The sequence below is a fragment of the Telopea speciosissima genome, chromosome 3 (assembly GCF_018873765.1).
Source record: "Telopea speciosissima isolate NSW1024214 ecotype Mountain lineage chromosome 3, Tspe_v1, whole genome shotgun sequence".
NCBI lineage: Eukaryota > Viridiplantae > Streptophyta > Magnoliopsida > Proteales > Proteaceae > Telopea > Telopea speciosissima.
This window is the reverse complement of record NC_057918.1, coordinates 61,240,049-61,261,841: the sequence shown is the minus strand read 5'-3', so window position 1 is coordinate 61,261,841 and position 21,793 is coordinate 61,240,049. Positions and strand designations below refer to the sequence as shown.

At 40.9% G+C, this 21,793-nt stretch overlaps 1 protein-coding gene across 1 annotated transcript in view; it reads right to left on the bottom strand.

Moving 5' to 3' along the window:
- The window catches only part of LOC122655379 (B3 domain-containing protein Os07g0679700-like), a 49,687-nt gene that overhangs the window by 14,913 nt on the left and 12,981 nt on the right, over positions 1-21,793 (bottom strand). The window contains exons 3-8 of the mRNA XM_043849577.1: positions 16,097-16,178; positions 15,843-15,944; positions 14,783-14,884; positions 14,256-14,434; positions 14,028-14,124; positions 13,415-13,589 (exon numbers count right to left, since the gene is read on the bottom strand). Of these exons, the coding sequence (XP_043705512.1) occupies positions 13,415-13,589; positions 14,028-14,124; positions 14,256-14,434; positions 14,783-14,884; positions 15,843-15,944; positions 16,097-16,178 (737 nt within the window). The remainder of the gene's footprint in view (positions 1-13,414; positions 13,590-14,027; positions 14,125-14,255; positions 14,435-14,782; positions 14,885-15,842; positions 15,945-16,096; positions 16,179-21,793) is intronic.

Here is a 21,793-nt window from a genome sequence, read left to right as displayed (position 1 = left end):
TCATTTATATAAATGATATTTCATTTATATAAATGATAAGGCTTGTGATATAACTATACAGTTCTCAAAGGTACTACAGAGTAAAAGTATACAAGAAACTATTCTATAACTATATGAAGCATTTATAAAGCATAAAAGAGTGGGGAGATAGCCTGGACTATCAGGCCAAGATCAGGAGGTTGCCCAATCATCACGTGCTCACAAAGTATGGTGAACTTCAAACTCGGGCATGCAAATCCAACATTAGAAGAAACTAAATCACCTGGAAAATAAGGATATCCACAAAGGTAGCTCTCAACTAAGCCCGGTAAGGGGGTACAAGCATACAAACACAATAAATCCACGATGCATGTGCTAAACTAACATGTTCCTAGCTTCGGATACTAAGTCTCACGGGTATAAGTACTACTACTAGTGGTAGATGCTAACCTCGATCCCAACTAACCCTTGATGGCCACCAACGAAACCATTCTACCACGGTGAGGACCCGCAGATTCGAAACTAACACATCGGACCCGACAGACCCCCAATGACCAACCCCTGTTTGTTTCCACGTGGAATTAGGGACCCGCTAACATGGGACGAGAAGATGGCATCCGGAACTAACACATCGGTCTCCACGGGTTATCCATCACCTTTCCCCTGTTGGTAAGGGCGCGATCTTGGATAATGAATATCAACTCTTAGCGCAATGCGTCTAAACACGATGAGGCGATTATGATCGAGTTATAAATTACCGAATTCCATCACCATAAATTCACATCATATAAATAATCAATGCAAATGCAATGCGGTATGTCTTTGTGCGACCTATTTTACATGCGATCTAATGCATCGAATAAAAGCTAAAAAACTACATGCTCCAGGTATAGAGGTAATAATGCGTAGGCGTGGCATTCAAGATAAAGTTAAAATTAATGTGATAAACACGCAGAAATTAAGGTCGAATCCCTACCTGTAGTTGTAGCTAGCCTAGGTGAATAAACTCCATAAGCGGTAAACATGACGAAGACAGTCCCTAAATATAAGGCAAGAATATTATAGATTAGTTATAGAAGGAATTACTGGGTCGATTACCCATCAACAATCCAACAAACCGACTAGAAAACAGTAAAAATGATACTAAACAACATACCAAACACCGTGCAATAGGTTCGGGATGGTCAGTCAAGTCCCAAGGGTCAGGTTATAAGGGCACAAAAAATGGGGAGCCGGATGCGGACTTCCGGGGAGCCGGTCAACCGCCCCTGAGCTACCAACTCCATCCGGAGTGTGTCCAATTTGGGGTTTTTCTATTTTGGGTAGATCTTCACGAGGAAGAAATTAAGTGTTTTAACATTATATAAAGGTGGATCTACCTATATGGGAGTTGATTTCATAAATAACTTCGTAATTTTGGTAATTATTCAATTAAACCTAATTAATTAGTTTAGGGTTTATAAATTGCCATCGAATGAATCTGACTTTCGGACTTGGTAATTTCCCAAATTTCAGGTCTTAGAGAGTCAAAACTGTTTCAAATTAGTCTAATTATGCTCGATTTCACAAACCAGCTTGGTCTCCAAGCTTTAATGGCAAAAATTCTTAATAGGTGAACTAGAGATGGAGAAGAAGGGAAATAAAGAGGAAGACAAAAATATCCAAGGCTTACCTCGATTATAGGAACAATTTAGAGTGCGAGACTGACTTTTTAAAGGAGATTCTTGGTTCAGCTCCAGTGTTGAAGACAAGCCCTAAGGTAAGCTTCCTTTTTCCCTCTCTTCTTCTCTTCTCTTCTCTTCTCTTTTCTTCTTTCTTTCCTTCTCTCCCAGTGAAGCAATTTCTTTAGCTCCTTAGACTTGTGAATAGTGATCAATTGGAAAGGCTTTTGATATTTATCTTACTTAAGCACTAAGGGGTAAATCTGTCTTTTGAATGAAAATTAGATTTAAACTAATTTCTAAAATAGTTTATAAATCAATTCGTATTTATTGGTCTACTCTATCCATAACTTGATGCCAGGAAACATTAAAGGTCATCCGAACACGGGTAATTATGCGAACAGCATTCCCATGGGAAGCTGGGTCCCACAACGACAATTTTACTAAAATACCCTTAACCCTATTTGGTCGTGCAAGCGTTATATAAATATATTTTAAATTATACTTCCATTGAGTTTAATTAAGGGGAGGTCCTGCGACTGTCCGGCCGGCGGACCCGACACACAAGTAGCTACAGTGCGGGGTCCCACGAGTAAAAATTACTATTACTGCCCTAATACACTAATTAATTAAAAATACTACATACATACATATAAAATGGGATTCTTACCTGGGATTCGGCCTAAGACAGAGAGGTTTCGCAGGCCATCAATCCAGCATGCCAAGCTTATGTGTTGTCTTCCGCTAGACACCTCAAACTTATTTAAGGCCACGGTAGTTGGCTGATCGAAATGCCTTTACAGACGAGTCATGAGATAGGTCTGAATTTCTTAATCAAGACGGCCCACAACTTAGAGGTTAGTATGGACAAAGTTGAACCAGAACTTGAAATCACACAGACTCCAAAAGTTCAAATTTATTATGAAATTTGACCCGGTTTCACACAACCAATCTTCGATAGCGACCTTTGTCGACCAGTGTACCTTCCTTTTCTTTAAGTCTGGTAGTAGCATCCATAGGTCTATCAGAAGGATGACACCTTAGCATCCCAGTCTCGGTCAATAAATCTAGGATTTACTTCCTTTGAGAAAGAAATATGCCTTTAGAAGATCCAGCAACTTCTATCCCTATAAAGTACTTTAGGTTCCCAGATCCTTTATTTCAAATTCTTGGCCAAGGTAAGTCTTCAACTGGGTGATCTCATGATTGTTATTCCCGGTCACCACAATATCATCCACATAAACTATGAGGATGGTTATTTTTTCACCATTCTTCTTTATAAACAGGGTATGATCAGCATTACTCTGCTTATAACCCACAGAGACCATCGCCTTGTGAAATCGTCCAAACCAAACACGGGGGGGACTGTTTCAGCCCATATAAAGCACGATTCAATTTACAAACTTTCCCGCTGGTTTTATCCCAAGAGAAACCTGGTGGAATGTCCATATACACTTCCTCGTCAAGTTCTCCATGGAGGAAGGCAGTCTTCACATCTAATTGTTGTAATTCCTAGCCCAGATTCACTGCACAAGAAAGTAGCACTCTGACGGTGTTTAGTTTTGCAAATGGTGCAAAGGTCTCCTGATAATCGATCCCATAAGTCTAAGTAAATCCCTTTGCAACCAAAGGTGCTTTGTATCGATCCACAGTGCCATCTACCTTCTGTTTCACCACAAACACCCACTTACATCCAACTGGTTTCTTTCCTGGAGGAAGAACCACAAGCTCCCATGTATCATTCTTTTGTAAGGCTTTCATTTCTTCCATCATTGCTGCCTTCCACTTTCCATCTGTAAAAGCTTCCTGCCAATTTTGGGAAATACTAATAAAAGAAAGAGAGGAGACAAATGTATGGAAGGATGGAGAAAGGGAATCAAAAAACACTACATGGGAAATAGGATACTAGGTACAAGCCTAAATACCTTTACGATGAGCAATAGGTAAATCAAGAGAAGAAGGAGAAGCTATGTTACTTAGAAATAGATCTGGTTCCAGGGCCGGCAACCGGATTGGTGCTGGTGCTGCAGTGGATGGGAGCTGCTTGTGTTTGGAGTGTTCTCTGTGGTAGGTTTGGAGATTAGAGTCATTAATTTTCTTCTGAAATTCCCTAATGGTTTGTTGGACTAGAGTCATGTCCCCCTGAAGGGAATCGTCACCAATAGGATTTTCAGCATCATCTAAGCTTACCCATCTTGCTTTTGTTGATGACTTGATGATTTTTTCCAAGGCCTCCATCGCCTCCCTTGAGTGCATCTTGCTTTGTTTGCAGCAATTTCATGAGTTATCGGGTCTTCGCATCAACCCATCCAAGTCCCTTATCTTTTTTTGCTAGTATTCCAGAGCTAAGTGGAGTTCCTTGAGAAATCAGGCTTCAAAGAGGGGCACCTGCCTATCAAGTACTTAGGGCTCCCTTTGATTCCGGCCGGGCTCAGTGCTCATCATTGCACCCCCATGTTGGACCTTATCAGGAAAAGACTCCAGTTATGAAAAGGCAAGCTTCTCTCTTATGCAAGCAGGTTGGTACTTATTAGATCTGTCTTAGAGGCTTCTTATATCTACTGGTCTGGTATTTATGGGCTCCCGTAAGCAACCATCAAGTCCTTGGAGTCTCTGTTAGCCTCTTTCCTTTGGAAGGGAGCTGAATCCTCAAGATTTCTCCATCCAATTAGATGGGCTTCAATGTGCCTCCCAAAAAAGGAGGGTGGTCTAGGCATAAGAAGAATCAAAGATGTCAACATGGCCGGTATTATCAAGCTGATCTAGAAGATAGCCTCAAAAAAGAAGAGCATTTGGGTCGATTGGGTTTATTCGGGTCTTCTCTGTCAAGACTCCATTTGGACTACTTCTGTCACTTCTGATGCTTTTTGGGTTTGGCGTAAGATCCTTGAGTTACGCCACCTTGTTCTTCATTCCATCCACTCCCACATTGGTGACGGTCTCTCTACTTCCCTTTGGTTGGATCACTGGCACCCTAAAGGAATATTATTACATCTTGTCACTACAAGGACGATCTATGCTTCAGGTCTTCATAGGCTGGCTCTTGTTGCGGACATTCTCCACCAAGATGATTGGGCCCCCTACCTCTTCCCTGCCTCTTTCTCTTATTTGGAATGATCTTCAGTCCATCCAAAGAAGATTGCCTTCTAGGGGCAACTGTGTCTCTTGGACAGCAAACAGCTCGCTGAAATTCTTTCCAAGGCAGCTTAGAATCTAATCCGGTTCAAAGGCTCGACGGCTATTTTCCTATTTGGAGGAAACTCCTTTGATCAAGCATCACATTCCTCGCCATTGCTTCACTGCCTGGAGAGTCTTCACCAACTGTCTTCCTACACAAGCTTTCCTCCGCAGACGTCAGATCCAGGTTTCCAATGCCTGCTGCCTTTGTTGGAGTAATATTGAAGACTCGGCTCATCTGTTCTTTGATTTCCCTACCTCTAGGGCCATCTAGAAAGGTATTCTGTCCAAGTGCTAGCCTGCCAAAAGAAGAATTCTCCCTTTCTCTAGAGAATGGATTTGGGTTGATATGACCTTCTGTGGATCCTCTATCTGCGACACTGTGGGGAAGATGGCTTTTTGTGCTGCCCTCAACCATATTTGAATGGAGCGTAATATCAGGAAATGGACCTCCAATTCTCGTTCCTATCAACAGATTTGGGATTCCATTTCCTTTGAAATCTCCTCCAAATTATTATTTGCCCCTCCCTCTTTTTGTTCTGACACCCCAAGGAACAGACTTATTGTTGTATCCTGAGGTCTCCCTAATGTTTTTCAAGCTGAAGCTTTGCTTAGCCGTGGGCTTTTGTAATTTCCCCCCTTGGGGGCCCCTTGTTTTTCTTTTCTTTCGTTTGTAATGAATTCTTTTATTCGCCCAAAAAAAGTTCTCCCCCTGAGGAAAATCCTGTCGGGCACCAGTAGAGGGAAGAGGGGTGGAAGCAATAGTCGGTTGAGGGGTGGGATCAATAGTCGGTTGGGCCTGGATCTGGGTCTCTACCGGAAGGTCAACCATCACATCTTCACTGAAAGTCTCCCCCTGAAGAGGTGTGGATTGATAATAGGAGAGAGTTTCATAAAAGACAACATCCATACTGGTGAAGGTACGGCGGGTAGGAGGATGGTAACACTTGTATCCCTTTCGGGAAGGAGAATATCCCAAGAAAATACAACGGACTCCACGGGGTTCGAGTTTACCAGGAGATCAGGTATCCCTAACATAACAGACACAACCAAAAACCATAGGCGGGACGACAAAGGAGGAAGAACCCTGTAATAAAGTAGCAGGGGTGTTAGAGTCAAGGACTCGGGTAGGGAACCTATTGATTAGATAGGCAGCAGTTAGGACAGCATCTCCCCAATATTGGGAAGGGACAGAATGGGTAAACATAATAGCCCTAGTCACCTCAAGGAGGTGGCGATTTTTCCTTTCAGCCACACCATTTTGGGCTGGGGTATCGACACAACTGGTCTGATGGAGTATGCCATGGGCAGCAAGGTAGTGTTGGAACTGACCATCCATGTATTCTTACCATTGTCACTCCTCAATATCTTGAGAGTGGCATTGTATTGGGTCTGAACCATCTTATGAAAATTTTGAAAACAAGAAAAAACATCACTTTTGTTATGCATTAAATAGACCCACGTACTCCTAGAATAACAATCAATAAAAGAAACAAACCAACGATGGCCTTTGATGGATGGTTTGCGGCTAGGACCCCAAACATCAGAATGAATAAGATTAAAAGGAGAAGAACTTCTTTTATTAGAAATAGAATAAGTAGAACGATGTTGTTTAGCCAAAACACAGGCTTTACAAAAAAATTCGTTCCTATGACATTCTTTAACTAATGCTGGAAATAAAAGGGATAATGTTCCTAAAGGGGGGTGACCTAGTTTGTTATGCCATTGTTGAAGTTCAGAAGAAACTAATGAGCTTTGATGAATAGGAGAAGCCAAAGGTGGTGGTCAAGTAGGACTCCCATTATCAAGCAGGTACAATCCACCATGCATCTTACCACATCCAATCGTCGCCCCCGTTGCCATATCCTGAAACACACAGTGAGAAGGAAAAAAAAATTACTTTGCAATTTAAATCACGGGTAAGACTACTGATGGAAAGAAGATTAGTGGTAAATTTAGGAATATGTAAAACAGAGGATAAAGTTAGGGAAGGAGAGCAACTGATAGAACCCTTCCCAAAGACAGAAGAGAGAGATCCATCAGCTACCCGTACTTTATCTTCACCAGATGTAGGAGAGTAATGAGTAAAGAGGCTGGAGGATCCAGTCATATGATCAGTGGCACCGGAGTCTATGATCCAGAGAGAGGAGACTACCGATGCACAATGACCAGCAAAAGAAATACCTGAGTGAGCTAAATGTGAACCTGGAGGAGTGGAAGAACTGGCAGATGTTGATGTAGTAGAAGCAGCAGAAGCCTGTAACATACGACGGAAAGCCTGAAGTTCATCCTTGGATAGTCCAGTGTCAGTAGGAGTAAAAGTGACGGCCTCAGTATGATTAGCTTTGTTTTTCGATTTCCGAGCAGCACGTTTAGCGTCAAAGTCGGCTGGTTTGCCATGTATCTTCCAACAGGTGGCCTTAGTGTGCCATAATTTGCCACAATGATCACATTTAACTACTGTTTTTTCAGATCTAGAAGTGTCAGCAACAGAAGGAGTGGAACCAGCCCCAGTGTGTAGAGCTGATCGATCAGGAGGTGTAGTGTTAAGCATAGCTGCCCATCATCGATCTTCACTATGAACCAATGCATAGCACTGTTCCAATGTAGGGAAAGGATCCTTGCCTAGAATCTGAACCCTAATTGGGTCGTATTCCACATTAAGGCCAGCCAAAAAGTCATAAACCCTAATTTTATTGACATGCTTTCTGTAGGCAGCAATGTCAGTGGCATTAGTGGGCTGATAATCAGAGTAATGATCAATTTCTTGCCAGCACTTGCGGAGTTCAGCATAGTATTGAGGGATGTATAACTCATTCTACTTGATTTCATGATTTTTTTTTCTTAATTCATATACCTGGGCATCATTCCCCACCTGTGAATAGGTGTCTTTTGCGGCTTTCCATATTTGGGCAGCAGTGTCTAGGAGAAGATAGCCCGGTGCAATTGAAGAATGCATAAAATGTATAAGATAGGACATGACCATAGAGTCAGTAGATAACCATTTAGTCAGAGTAGCTCCTTCTTCAGTAGGTTTTGGAGTACTACTTGTAAGATGTCCTGTGTAGCCACGGCCAGCAATCTTGAGGTAGGTAGATCTTGACCACATCAGATAATTTGTCCCATCCAGTTTGGTGGGAGAAGCAAAAGGAAGATACTCTGGCCGAGAAGATCCATCAGAGTCAGTTGAAGTGGTGTTAGACATGATGTAAGTGTAGAAGACACGGGTTTTGAAATTCCCATAAATTTAACCGTCAGAATTGGCTCAAACTAGGATCGAATTCCCTTCAGATAGTGGGGAATAAGTCCTCAAAAAATCAGCAACTTCTGATGATGGAATAAGAAACCCTATCAGGGCAGTTACCAGAATCAAGTAGAAACCTGGGTTTTGAAATTGCAGGATTTCCAGCCGTCGGAATAGGCTACAACTGAGATCGAGTATCGCCCTTGTACTGGAGAAGTTATCCTCCAAAAATTGGCCCCTTCTGATGAGCCAATAAAAAACCCTAAATTTATGAAAATTTAGGAATAGCTGAATGCAAAGCAATCGCAGGTTAGAATCTGATTTAGTTTGGGTTCAAAGCTGCAATCTGAAATTAGGTAAGGTGTAGACCAATAGTGGCAGGGATCAATCTCCAAAAATAACAGAAATCAAGCTTGAAAAAAGGCAGCAGCTTGATCTCCAAGGTTGGAGGAAACCTGCGGCAGATTCTGATCACACCTGAATTGATTTGATCTACAGTGAGGTGTCATTGAGGGCAGCAGCTAAATCTTCATTGGATCACCTCAAAGTTGCTGCCCTGAATGAGACAAAGAATCCGAGAGTAGTGGAGAAGGAGAAAACCAGAAGCCGAGAGTGTTGGAGAACAGAAAACCAAAAAAAAATCGAGAAAGTTGCTCTTCTAGATCAGAGGTGGCTCTGATACCATGTAAACAGCCTTGAATTGAATGCTTGAGTGATCTGACTTGATCACCCAGCCCTTTTATTTATAGCAAAAGAACTACATCTAATCATAATCAAAGAAGGAAAGCTACCCTTGCCGATTCCTATTAGGAATTCCTAATAGAGATCGGCTAAGGGGAAAAATATAGAAAATAGGACAAAATTACCCCTACGGGTAAAGCTACTTATTTTAACAAATACCATGAAAGTCCAAATAGGTGCGAAAAGCTCCATCTATGTATTCCTTGCCATTGTCAAACCGTAAAATTTTCACCTATGCATCAAATTGTGTTTGAACCATCTTGTGAAACAGATGGAAACAAGTAAATACATCACTCTTGTTATGCATCAAATATACCCAAGTAGTGCAACTATAACAATCAATAAATGAGACAAACCATCTAAAACCAGATATAGAAACACAACGAGCAGGTCCCCACACATCAGAATGTATTAAACCAAAAGGAGTCGCACTACAATTATCAGAAACAGGATAAACAGTCCTGGTTTGCTTAGCCAGAGTGCAGGCATCACAAGAAAAATAGTTTGGATTACATTGTTTGAATAAACTAGGAAATAAAGTAGATAAGACACTCAAAGGTGCATGCCCCAAACGGCGATGCCACTTATTTAATTCAAGTAATGCAGATGTAGAATCAGAAGATAAGGCCTGAGTTGTCAATGCTACCGGCGAACTGTCAAGCACGTACAAACCACTAACCACCCTACCACATGCAATCGTACGACCCGTTTCCAAGTCCTGGAACAAACAGTGAGTGGCAAAAAAAATTACCTTACAGTTTAAGTCCCCAGTTAAACTACTAATTTACAATAAATTATTAGAGAACTTAGGAACATGCAATACAGAAGAAAGACTAAGAGAAGAGGTTCACTGAACAGATCCTTTGCCCGAGATTGGAGAGAGGGACCCATCAGCAACACGGACTTTGTTATGACCAGATAAAGGGGAATATTTGAAAAAAATGGAAGAAGAACCTGTCATATGGTTGGTTGCACCAGAGTCAATGACCCAAGATTCGGGTACGACCGAGGTACAATTCCCACTAAATGAAATACCTATAGAAGGAGTAGTAGTGGAGTCGGATGGTAGGGAAACAGCCGATGAAGCCAAAGAAGGAGACCCAGATGAAAAAGATGTATCCAAATGTGTCATCATATTTCTGAGATTCTGAAGTTCTTCCACAACCTGGGAAAGAGAGTGATCAGGGGGTTTCTCTTCAGTAGATGCGTGATTTGCCCGGGCATTGTTGAAACAATTAGATTCCCACACCCACGGGTATCTGCAGGGTGACCATGAAGCTTCCAACATCGGTCCTTGGTATGCCATTCCCACAGTGATCACATTTAATAGGAGGGCGATCACCAAACACACGATCACCACCATTATTATGGGAAGAGTTCTCACGGGAAGGAGTTGAAGACCCAGAAAGGAGAGCCGAACGCTCTTGAGTTACGGGAGTAACCATGCCAGTTCGGCGGCTATCTACTGCTACAAGAATTGCATAAGCTTGCTCAAGAGCTCAAGAGTGGGTAGAGGATCACGATTCAATATATTCGCCCAGATCTGATCAAACTCTATGTTAAGACCGGCCAGAAAATCAAACACCCGTAAGCCATCTTCCCACTTCCGGAAAGCAGTGGCGTCAACATCACAGGTTGCAGTGAAGGTTCCCAAAAAATCCAGTTGTTGCCACATAATGCCCATCCTATTATAATATTGAGAGAGAGACAACTCCAACTGCTTGGTGGAGTGGATTTTCTGACGGAGTTCATAACATTGGGCAGCATTCCCAACCTCAGAGTAGGTGTCTTGGGATGTTTTCCAGATTTTGGCAGCCGAATCAAGAAGAAGGTATCGTCCGGCAATCTCTTGGTCCATGGAATTAACCAGATAAGACATGACCAAGAAATTAAAATTCATCCACCTATCTTGAGTAGGACCAGCATCAGTAGGCCTGACAGAGGTTCCAGTGATGTAGCCAGAGAAACCACAGGAACCAATAGCAAACAAGCAAGAGCGAGACCATAACAGGTAATTGCTCCCATTTAATTTAATGGGACTGGCTGGAAAAGGAACAAAATCGCATTGCGACATGCCATTGGAGCCAGAGAAAGCTAATGTAATCTCATAATGGTCAGGCATGGTGGCTGGTGAAAAAAAATTCCCAAGGACAAAGAGAAAAAATTCTCAAAAAAAATATCACCGCATAGGGAGGCAAAAATAGTGGCAAAACAGCCCTTGGTGGGAGTCAACTCACCACCAAGGGGGAAAAAAGGATGACGGTAAAGGGGACTAAGGTTCCCGCAAGAAGGGAGGTGGAAGGCTAGGGAAGGCCTGGCGGAGGCTGGCAGAAGGCTGGTGGTGGTGGCGGAAGGCTGGCGGAGGTGGTGGCTGCTGGCGGAGGTTAGGCTAAGTTGAGATCACGAAAAAAAAAAGAGAGAAAAAGAAAAAAAGGAAAAAATTACTGTTGCCCATATTCCCGGATGATTTTGGCTCTGATACCATGTTGAATTCCGTGAATATTAGCTTAAGTCAGAGTGACTATAGCCATCCTTTATTTATAATACATGAAAGAACATTCTGGAATAGGTACAAGGACAATATTACCCCTATGACAATTTTACCCTTGAACCCATATTACAACACTTTCGCTTCATCTTTAGGATTGGACAGCTGGAGATCTCTATAATGGTCATACTCTTCCCAGAGGCTAACCACCATGTTATAGTACTCAGCAATAGTCTTCTCTCCTTACCTCATAGTAATGATTTTCTGCAGAAGCTGATAGACCTAAGCCGAGTCCACCACTCTATCAAAAGTCCTAGAAATACTGTCCTAGATCTCTTTGGCTGTTCCCTTCCTTGTAAACCTCCAGCCAATGTCTGGCTTCATAAAAAAAAAATAAGCCAAGTCATAACAGTTGAGATCTCTGTCTCCCTTTTCTGGTATGCCAGATCATTTGCAGGTAGAGGCGTGGAGCCCAAATTCTACCAGTGATATAACCGAGCTTCCACTGCCTCCACAAGGATAGCTTCACGGAGTGAGCCCAATATAGGTAGGTTTCATTGTCCAACTTTACAATGGAAATTTGAATATTTGGGTTTTCAAAAGCAACAATGTTGGAATTAACACCAACTGAACCACCAGTGGAAGCATCCGCAAGCATGTGAAATCAATACATACCTTGCTCATTTATTGCTGCGTTTGGAACCCTCTGTTCTTGGTTACAAAGCTTGAAGGAGGAACAGAGTGCTCAAATCTAACTCTCAAACCAACCTTGTGAATCGGGTTTGATATCAAGATATAAACATTGTAAAGAAAGAAGAAGAGTTTCAGGAAAATAAGCTGCAGTGAGTAATCAATCTCACTTCAGCCAGTATAATAAGGGATTAAGATTGAAAACCCTGTTATACCCCTACTTACATAAGTATTCCCCCATAGGACAGAAAACATGTTTCACAAAATATCCTTATCCTAACATCTTCAAGTCAAATTTTAAAAGAAAAGCCTAAATGTGAGTTATTGTCAGTCAGACACTCCAATCTCCAATACAAAGTTCCCACAGAAGAAAAAACAGTGGGGATGAATAGTAAGAAAGTATTATCATATAATCTTCTAAGATTCCCAGGTTTACATTAACAAGTTATAGGAGTGGGGAAGAGGAAATAACTTAATCCCACTAAAAATGATAACATAATTTAACACATAACCAATGTTTGAAGTATCAGTATTGGTTGGTATCGATACAATACTGACCGATATGTCTCTTTTTTTTTTTAAAAATATATTGTATCAGCCGATACAGACTGATATGATACGACACACTCAATCCATATCGATACACTTGATATGATCAAAACAACGCATTAAATGGACATTAATATGTATCGCTTTGTATCGATAGGTATCGAGATGTACGCTCGATACAAAGCATTTAAACCCTCTGTTTACTCATAAATCGACACAGCAAGCCCAGAGGCGGAAAGAAAAACTCCCTAAACCCAGTTGGAAAACCTTGAAATCTTGCTTCCAAATTCGATTTTTCACACTAACCTACTTGGGGCTTCCATTCAACACTTGAAACGAATCAAGGAGATGAAAACCATCATCCGTTGCATCATCCAAGAAGCTGAAATCAAACATTAAAGGGGATTTAATAGGAAAAGGTATGCTTTTTTAAAAAACTTGATCTTTGTTCTCAAATCATGCTATTTAGTTCTGTTTTTTGCCATAAATCCATGCATTGAGGTTAAATTAAGCTATTAGATGCATCAAAGTTGAACATTTGCAAGGATTTGAACTCAAATCTGTGATTTTTCAGCCTTATTATTGTTTATACATGATAAAGTGACTCTATATTGCTTTGTTTATATTGTTTTTCATTCTAAAAGTTTATTTCCATGTGTATCTTGATCATTTCCATGCGTTTTTTCACCATTCAATACATATCTCCAATATGATACGATACAATACGATACGTCTCTTAAAATCACCCGACAGATACAATACCCGATGCTGATACTTTAAATCTTGCACATAACTGCACTGGAATGCTACTAAATGAGAGGTCCATTGACAAGATCAACTTCAGATGCCTTTGTCACTTGTCAGATATAGAGACATGAAAAATACCAGTATCACCAGCTTGTAATTGCATTGACTGTATGCAAGGGTTTACACCCTCTAACACATACATCCTGCTGTTGTTATTAGGCCAAAATCTGAACTGAAACACCCAATCTTTGCCCTTCACATCTTGAATATTCAACGGAAGGCCTTCTGGTTGAGAGATAGGCGGAAAATAAGCCTGCATATATAGTTTCATGTCAAACTATGAATAGCCTGAGAAAGCCAACAAAAGAATTTCTCACTGCCTTGTAGAAAGCTATAAAAGAGTATATTTTCAGACTATATAAAAACGGCACTCTTTGTCATTTTCTTGTCATGGCCACACGTGGCAGGCACCAATACATGTGTCATACTAACTGAAACTTCATTTTTCTTTTCTAGTTAAAAAAAAAAAAGAATGAGAGTGAGAGTGAGAGAGGGAGGAAGGGATTGCTTGCACACAGAAAGTATGTGTAATGAAATGAAGAGAAAACATAATTAGAAAGAATATAATTACTATGCGATCATAATTACTCTGCAAATATATGAAAATGCCCGTGTGTCAAGCTTCAAAGGTTGCCATATTGGAGATCAGCATTTGTTTTCAAGTCCTTTTCACATAGTTTTTGAAACTTACCTCAGCACATGCTTTTGGGAGTACTAAACGACCAATCCGACCCGCATCACTAGCACTGAGGACTTTCTCAAACAATGGCACGATTGTGGAATTTGAACTTGAAGACCAAAAGAGTCAAGGAAATCACAGTTGTAACACCAGCATGCAGCAAGTTATAACAGCAGTTGCAATTCAGATATCAAGTTTTCTTAAAATCTAAAAAGAAAAAATAAAGACAATCGTGGATACTCTCCAGAAATTTGCTGTAGTTCTTGGTCCGTTATTCTTGGCCAATAACGTGGAAGCAATTGGCTCCGCACTTGTCCCTCAGCAGGTGGCCTTGCAACACGTATATGAGGAAGCATGTCTTTGTTGTCGTCCAACCCTGTGCTATGACCCATCTTCAGGAGCTTGGGCAAATGGTGGGATCTTTGCCCTTGCTGTAAAGAAGAGGGTGGTTTGTTCTGGTCCCTTCGATCAACTACATTAGGAGCACTTCCTGAAGGAGCACCCAGCAGGATATTCAAGCATGTCTGAGATAGTGAGTTGACATCATTGACGTTCATGGGATCTCCTTTGACAATTTGAGGTATTCCCAAAGATGTTTGATTTAAATTTGAAAAACTTGTGCTTCCTAATTCCCCAAGAGGCATGACCAGATCTCGTCTGATTGAGCCAAGAGACTCATTAGTATCATCTTTCTGAGATTGAAGAAAGCTACTTGGTCCATTAGCCTCCATACTTTTTCCAAACTGCAAAAGCCGCCTCTTATCAATGCCATCACCATCCACTGTATTGTCCACAGAAATGGATGGCAGTTCACAAATAGTATCTACTGCAGATGTACCAAATCTATACGGTCTTCCATCACTTGGGATCTGCACGTAGTTTTAAGAAGGATCAGGAATGTCTAGGATTAATGAACCGGAGTACGCAAAATCCCATCAGCAACAATCCAATGGATATTCAAGAAGGGCATTCAAACAGGCCATGCAAAAGAAATTTTGCCATCCATTGTATTCAGAAAAAGGATACAAATGACAGTTAATAGAACCAGAATAAAGGTCATCCCCAAAATATGTGGAAATTGACAAACCTACGCTGCATCTTTTCCAAATAAGGTCATTTTCCTTAAGGAATACCTCATCTTTCCCCAATCTATGCATTATTCCATCTCCATTACTGGGGTATACGGAGAAGTCACAAGCACCATAATACCCATTTGAGTCCTCTACTTATACATGCTTCTGTTAAGAAGTGTAAATAGATGTGGTAACAAGAATCCAATACCTCTTTTCTTTCTTCCCCTCATGGTGGCAGAGAGGGAAGGTTAGGCAAGCAGATCAGAGGTTAGAAGGTTTTAAATCATAGTTATAAAAATTGGACCAAACTGGAAGTCAAACCCAAAAAAAAAAAAAGGAGAGCCACAGCCACCCCATTTTTTTGTTCACAGTTTTTCCCAACCAACCCTATCCACCACCTTAAGAGAGGTTTTTATCCCTCCCTTCCAAGTTTCTCCTGATAATTGCAAAAAAGAAAAAACTGGAACTGGGGTCTTTTTGGTTCGATCACTGGTACGGTCTTAAAAACTATGTGTCACGCAAAGATGGGTTTTGGACCCAAGTCTGAAGCAGCAGCACTCAGAAACTTGGCCATGTTAGTTAGTGTCCTCAAGGATAGCATAGATAATCCAACACTATTAACTGAAAGTTTGAAACAATAAATCAGAAGATGCTATGCAGTTTCTTTGCATCCATGTAACAGAAAAGGCATCTACATAATTAGACCAAAGCATACAACCAATGATTTCAAGAGTTAAATGCATATCTAACTTACAGAGGAAAGTCTTGAACTTCTCGCACAGTTAATACACTCTACACCCCCATTATCTAGTATTTCAAGTGCATCCTTTGAAGCAACACATCCACAATGGAGACGCTGCCATTACTAAACTCATTAGATCTATGAGAGAGACAGAAAGAAGGAAGAGAAACACAGGCATTATCAGTCTATCAGTTTACATGCCACAACGATACCTCTCCTTCCACACTCATAAACACAGAAACACACACACATGCACACCAGCTTACCTTGCCACATGAATTGCACTCCCTCCAACCAGATTCTTTTGAGTGAAAAGCATCACAGAAAACTAAGTTCTCATAAGCAGACCTGCAGTCAAAGAATGCGAATTAAGAATTTAACCACAACGATGTTTAAATTTCATATCCTTTAGTGAATACCATAAATAAATAAAGTTTTTTTATTGCATCCTGGTCATTAACAGAGTGGACTGAAAGTTTGTGATCAATATGATCTGTATATCACAAAGGGGGGGAAGGGGGAATGTATTGTGTTACTAATTTTATAGGACAGTTATACGACCTGCAATGATGTAGGGAGGTAAGTGTTGGGAGTGAAGAAACAACATATAAACAAACTAGTGTAGCAGAAATGAGGATGTTGAGATGGACAAGTGGTAAAACTAGAAAAGATAAAATAAGGAATGAACAAATTGGAGCTAATTTAGGAGTAGCTCCAACACATGATAACTTGCGAGAAAGTCGTTTGAGGTGGCATGGACATGTGAAATGGAGACCTTTGAATGCTCCAGTATATAGGGCTGGTTTGATTCAGATTGAAGGAGCTAAAAGAACCAAGGGTAAACCTATAATGACTCTAGGAGGAATGGTTAGGAAAGACATGCACAGCTTAGGACTAGTAACAAATATTGACTTTGAATACAGCCGAACAGAGAAAAAGGATCCATGTAGTCAATCCCGTTTAGATGGGATAAGGCTGAGTTGAGTTGAGTTGAGTTGTATTCTTGATCCGTGAAGGGAATAAAGATTGAAAATTTGCTGATCAAAGGCTTAATTTTATGTGATTCATAGAAAAACTGTCACTTTATTTCTATCATATTTTAAAGAAATTATAAGAGGTCATCACGCAATAAGCAAGAAGGGAATGCTTCTGGGAAGAGCAGGAAGATGGAAACATAAACCATTAGAAGATTGAACAGCAGATGTTAGGTATGGTTCATTAACTACAATGTCGAAAATTAAGCTTCTGGGAATCAAAATAATTTAAAATTCTTATTCAATATTAATCACTGTCAATAAAGTAAATGACAATAAATCATACAAAAAAAATGTCTACAAAGCATGCATTAGATACGTATAGGGTGTACATAGATTCTGCATCATATTCTCATTGGAAGGTTGTAATCTTCTGCTGTTTTGATGCTATACTGATGTGTTCTGAGATTTTAAAAACCTTGGTTCGAACCACTCAATCAACAAAATCCACGTATAAGAAGATAATGGCAATTTCATAAATTCACAACAAAATGAGGACCCTATTTGGTAAGCAAATAAGAGTTGGCGCTAAATAGTAATTAACCTTGATAGAACTGAGTCAATTAGGAATTTAGTGTGGCCTGGGGATAGGATAGGAACAAGATTAAAAAGATAAGGGCAGTTTGGTCAATCAAGAAGAAAAAAGGCTTTAGTTGTAATTATCAAAGGAAGGCTGTCTTCAACCTCTCGACAGAAAGGAGAGGCAGAAGAGCAGTACCTGTTACAATGGAGAGAACTCTTTCATCTGAACTCAGATTAAATTGGAATTTTAGAACTTGATTCTTAAATCAAAGCCTCCTTTTGAGGATCATGTTTGTTCCTACTTTGATGCGGGACCACCGCACCGTCGTACCGATGACTCACATAAAGTGTACATGGAGTTAAAAGAGTACAACGGCAAGCACGACCCACAGGTATTCTATAATGGTCAAAGATTTTTTGGGATTTTTTTGTACCATTAATATGCTAGGAATTTTAGAGGGTGTGCCTTGGTGCAACAGCAAAGGTTGCTCCATTGTGACCAAGTGGTCATGGGTTCGAGTCTGGAAACAGCCTCTCTATGAAAGCAGGGTAGGCTGCGTACATTATGACCCTCTCCAGACCCCGCTGTCATACCCCAGCCTGGTTAATAAGGGCATGGTGTGACCGGATGCCAACTAGCACCCAATCAATCCTCCAGGATCACAAGTGCAGTACTCCCTTTCACAGTTCATCATAACACAGTAAATCAAACGCAGCGGAAGAGAATAAAAAATAATAATAACAACAATAAATAAGGAGATCTAAATGATAACTTGATATTTATATTGATTGAAAGTTGTATTACATTTATACAGTTCTCGCAAAAGCAATACAAGTCAAAAGTATAAACAGCTACTGTAGGCTACACAATACAAAAGTAATGTTTAAACACAAAGAAGAGAATAGTCTGCTCTGTCAGGCCAAATCACGTAAACGCACACGCATCACATCCGTAGGACACATCATGTACTTCAAACTCCTGCACCGTACGACCTTCATCGGTGTGGAAGTCCGAAACAGCAACAGATCCGTCACCTGGTTTCTCAGAACCAGCCATACTATCTAAAAAAGAGGGGTATCCACAGGAGTGAGCTTCACTGAGCCCAGCAAGGGAAAACATGCAAGCATGTGCAAATAGTCCATGATGCATGTCCTAAACAAAGCACGCACCTAACAACAGATCTAGGTCTCATAAGGTTTAAGTGCTACTGTAGTAGGTATGCTGTTCTCAGTCTCGGAAACGCAAACCAAACATCGGTCACCCGAGAATACCACTCTACTACGGTGAAGACCCGCTAGTTCCGGAATATACACATCAGACCCCGGCAGACCCTCAATGCTAACCCTACTATTTGTTCCCATTCTGGTATGAACTCATCAGACCTGGGACAGTGAATGGCATTCCGACATTTACCCTTCAGACCTACCACGGGTTATCCAACACCTCACCCCTGTTGGCAAGGGTCGTAGCACAGGGTTTATGATAACCTAACCATATGCATTCTAACATGATGTCATATGTTACAACAGTAAGAAGGTAGTAATTCAGTTCCATTACATCTCATTCATAACAATCATAAAACATAATAATAATATGCAAATGCAGTATGAAATGCATCCTAAAATCATGCATATATCTAATGCAAAAGAAAAGACTATAAACTTATATGAACCTTAACGACTAACATGGGGTATGAATAGATGTAGCGAGCATAAGAGCAAAGACAATAAGAAAACACTCCACAAATTAATGTCAAAATTCCTTACCTGGAGTTGGAGAAACAGCCTAGCCAAAAGAGAGTTCCAACTCACACTTTAACCTCACCAACAGAAGATACACAGCCTAAATTATCAATACACAACATGAATTAGGTCATGAAATAAACCTAAGCAAAAGCCCTAACCATTTGGGAACAAAACAAGGACAGCAACGAGGACCGGATTCAGAACTGCCCTGAATCCGGTCAGCCGTAGGGCTCACCAGGCTGAATCCGGTGGGTGAAACAGTAGCAGGTTTTTGAGTTTAAACGCATGGGTTATGCCTTGCATGGAACCCCAGCACCTAAATTAGGTTAGGGAAGTCCTAGGGTATTGTCATGGGTCCATTGTAACCCAATTGCATGTATGATCCATGCCTTAGTTCCAACCCTAGAAGGAAATGAAACGAATTTCCTGAAATTCATATGTAATTGGCAGGTCACTATGGGAAGAGGGCAATTGGGGTTTTAAGTGTTTGAGGTGCTGCCCAAGAGTGGTGGATTAACCCAATTGGGTTAGGGTTTAGGGTTCTAATAGATCATTCTAACTAATTACAAGATAATTGGGCTGATTGAGCCATGAGCTCAAAGGAGATTAAAGAAGAAGAGAGGAAAAGAGAAGACTCCAGAATTTTGTAAAGCTTACTTTATTCTTACTGTATAGGAAGTGATAACATCCACCAAAGGTTCTTTCTAAGCTCCCAACCGTCAATTTGACAAGAATCACAAACCCTAGACTTTCTTCCTCTTCTCCTTTCTTTTCCCTTTTCTTTCTTTTCTCCTTAGGCAGAATCGGTTTTGGTTTAGGTTAGAAATGAATCTCAAAACTAAGGTTGGTTTATATAGGGGGGTAGTACTAAGGGCTGTTTGGCTTAGGTTAGGTAAAATCAGTTTTTAAAATGAGTTTCTCTAAACTAATTTAAAAGGTATTTAACTACCTAAAGTCATATATTTAAGTTATAGTTTAGACATAACAGGACATAATTGTGGGCCCAGGCATGTTGGCACACAAGCAGCCCCAAACCACAGGGGATGTGGGTCTCACAAGGGTATATTTACTTTTCAGCCCCCTATTATACTATTAAAACATCGGTCCTATATGTCATAACAGGTTCTTACCTAAACCCAGCCTAGGAAATTGTGAGGTTCTGCATATGCTCGATCCAGCATGTTTGGCATATGAAGCTGATGTGTTGGAACCCAGCAGGATCTTCGGATTCAATAATGGCTAGCTGTGCTGGCTCCCCGGAATCCTCCATAAGCGAGAGTCAATGGATTGATCCGAATCCACCACCGATGCAGCCCACAACATAGAGGCAAGCATGGATACTGAACCAAAACCTGCAATCACACAAGTTCAAAAAAAATCATTTTAGAGGTGGGTCTCACACCGCAGTGGTGGGAGCCTCATACACTGGGTACGCCCTTTTTTTTAATATACTAGGAGTTTTGCCCTTTTTATTTATTTGTTTTTTTATCCTGAATATTATCTGGGACCGGGCTGACCCCTGCGAATGTATTAATGAAACAGACGAGGAAAAAAGTACAAGGGGGGGACATAACCCGCCTTACCACACCCAAAGAGCAGCACACTCTAACACTACCTTCCATTTTTTGGGATTTTTTTTGTACCATTAATATACTAGGAGTTTCAGAGGGCGGGCCTTGGTGCAATAGCAAAGGTTGCTCCATTGTGACCAAATGGTCACGGGTTCGAGTCTGGAAACAGCCTCTCTATGAAAGCAGGGGTAAGGCTGCATACATTATGACCCTCCCCAGACCCCATAAAGGTGGGAGCCTCGTGCACTGGGTACGCCCTTTTTTTTTAATATACTAGGAGTTTTGCCCTTTTATTTTATTTTATTTTTTATCCCGAATATTATCTGGGGCCCGGGCTGGCCCTTGCGAATTTATTAATGAAAAAGACGAGGAAGAAAGTACAAGGGGGGGGACATAACCCACCTTACCCCAACCCAAAGAGCAGCACACTCTCACACACCAAAGGAGAAAAACATTACATTCTGAAAACTGGTAAGCCAGATTTGTCCTCCCTAATAATCCAGCGGAAGGTTCTAAACATTGTGGAAGATAGTGTTAACTAAGGCATCACAAGCTAAGTTCGCCAGAAAATCCGTCGCGCGGTTGCTTTCCCTATAAGAGAAATGAATGCAGGATCCTAGAGAGTCAACCAGGGAAAGCACTTCATGGAACAAGAACCACCAGCTCCAAAGGTTACACATTTTTTGTGAGAAAAAACGCACAATTGAAGAGGAGTCCAAATTGATAAAACAACCATACAACCCCAAACTAGCACACAGACGCAAGCCATCCAAAAGGGCTCTCATTTCAGCCATCAAGTTGGTGCAAACACCGTAAAAATTAGAGAACGCAGCAATCAAGTTCCCGTTACTGTCACGAATAATACCTCCACCGCCACTAACACCAAGGTTTCCTCTGCTGGCCCCATCCATATTTAATTTTACCATATTAAAAGGGGGACACCAATAAATAGGTTTAGGACATTTCTGCTTTAAACTGAAAAAAATTCAAGATAAGCTCATCCTTCAACGATGACTCTTCTTTCGCAAAATTCTTTGGGTAGGGAATTTCCCTAATCCAAGATATAATTTTTTAAATGAATGAAGAAGCA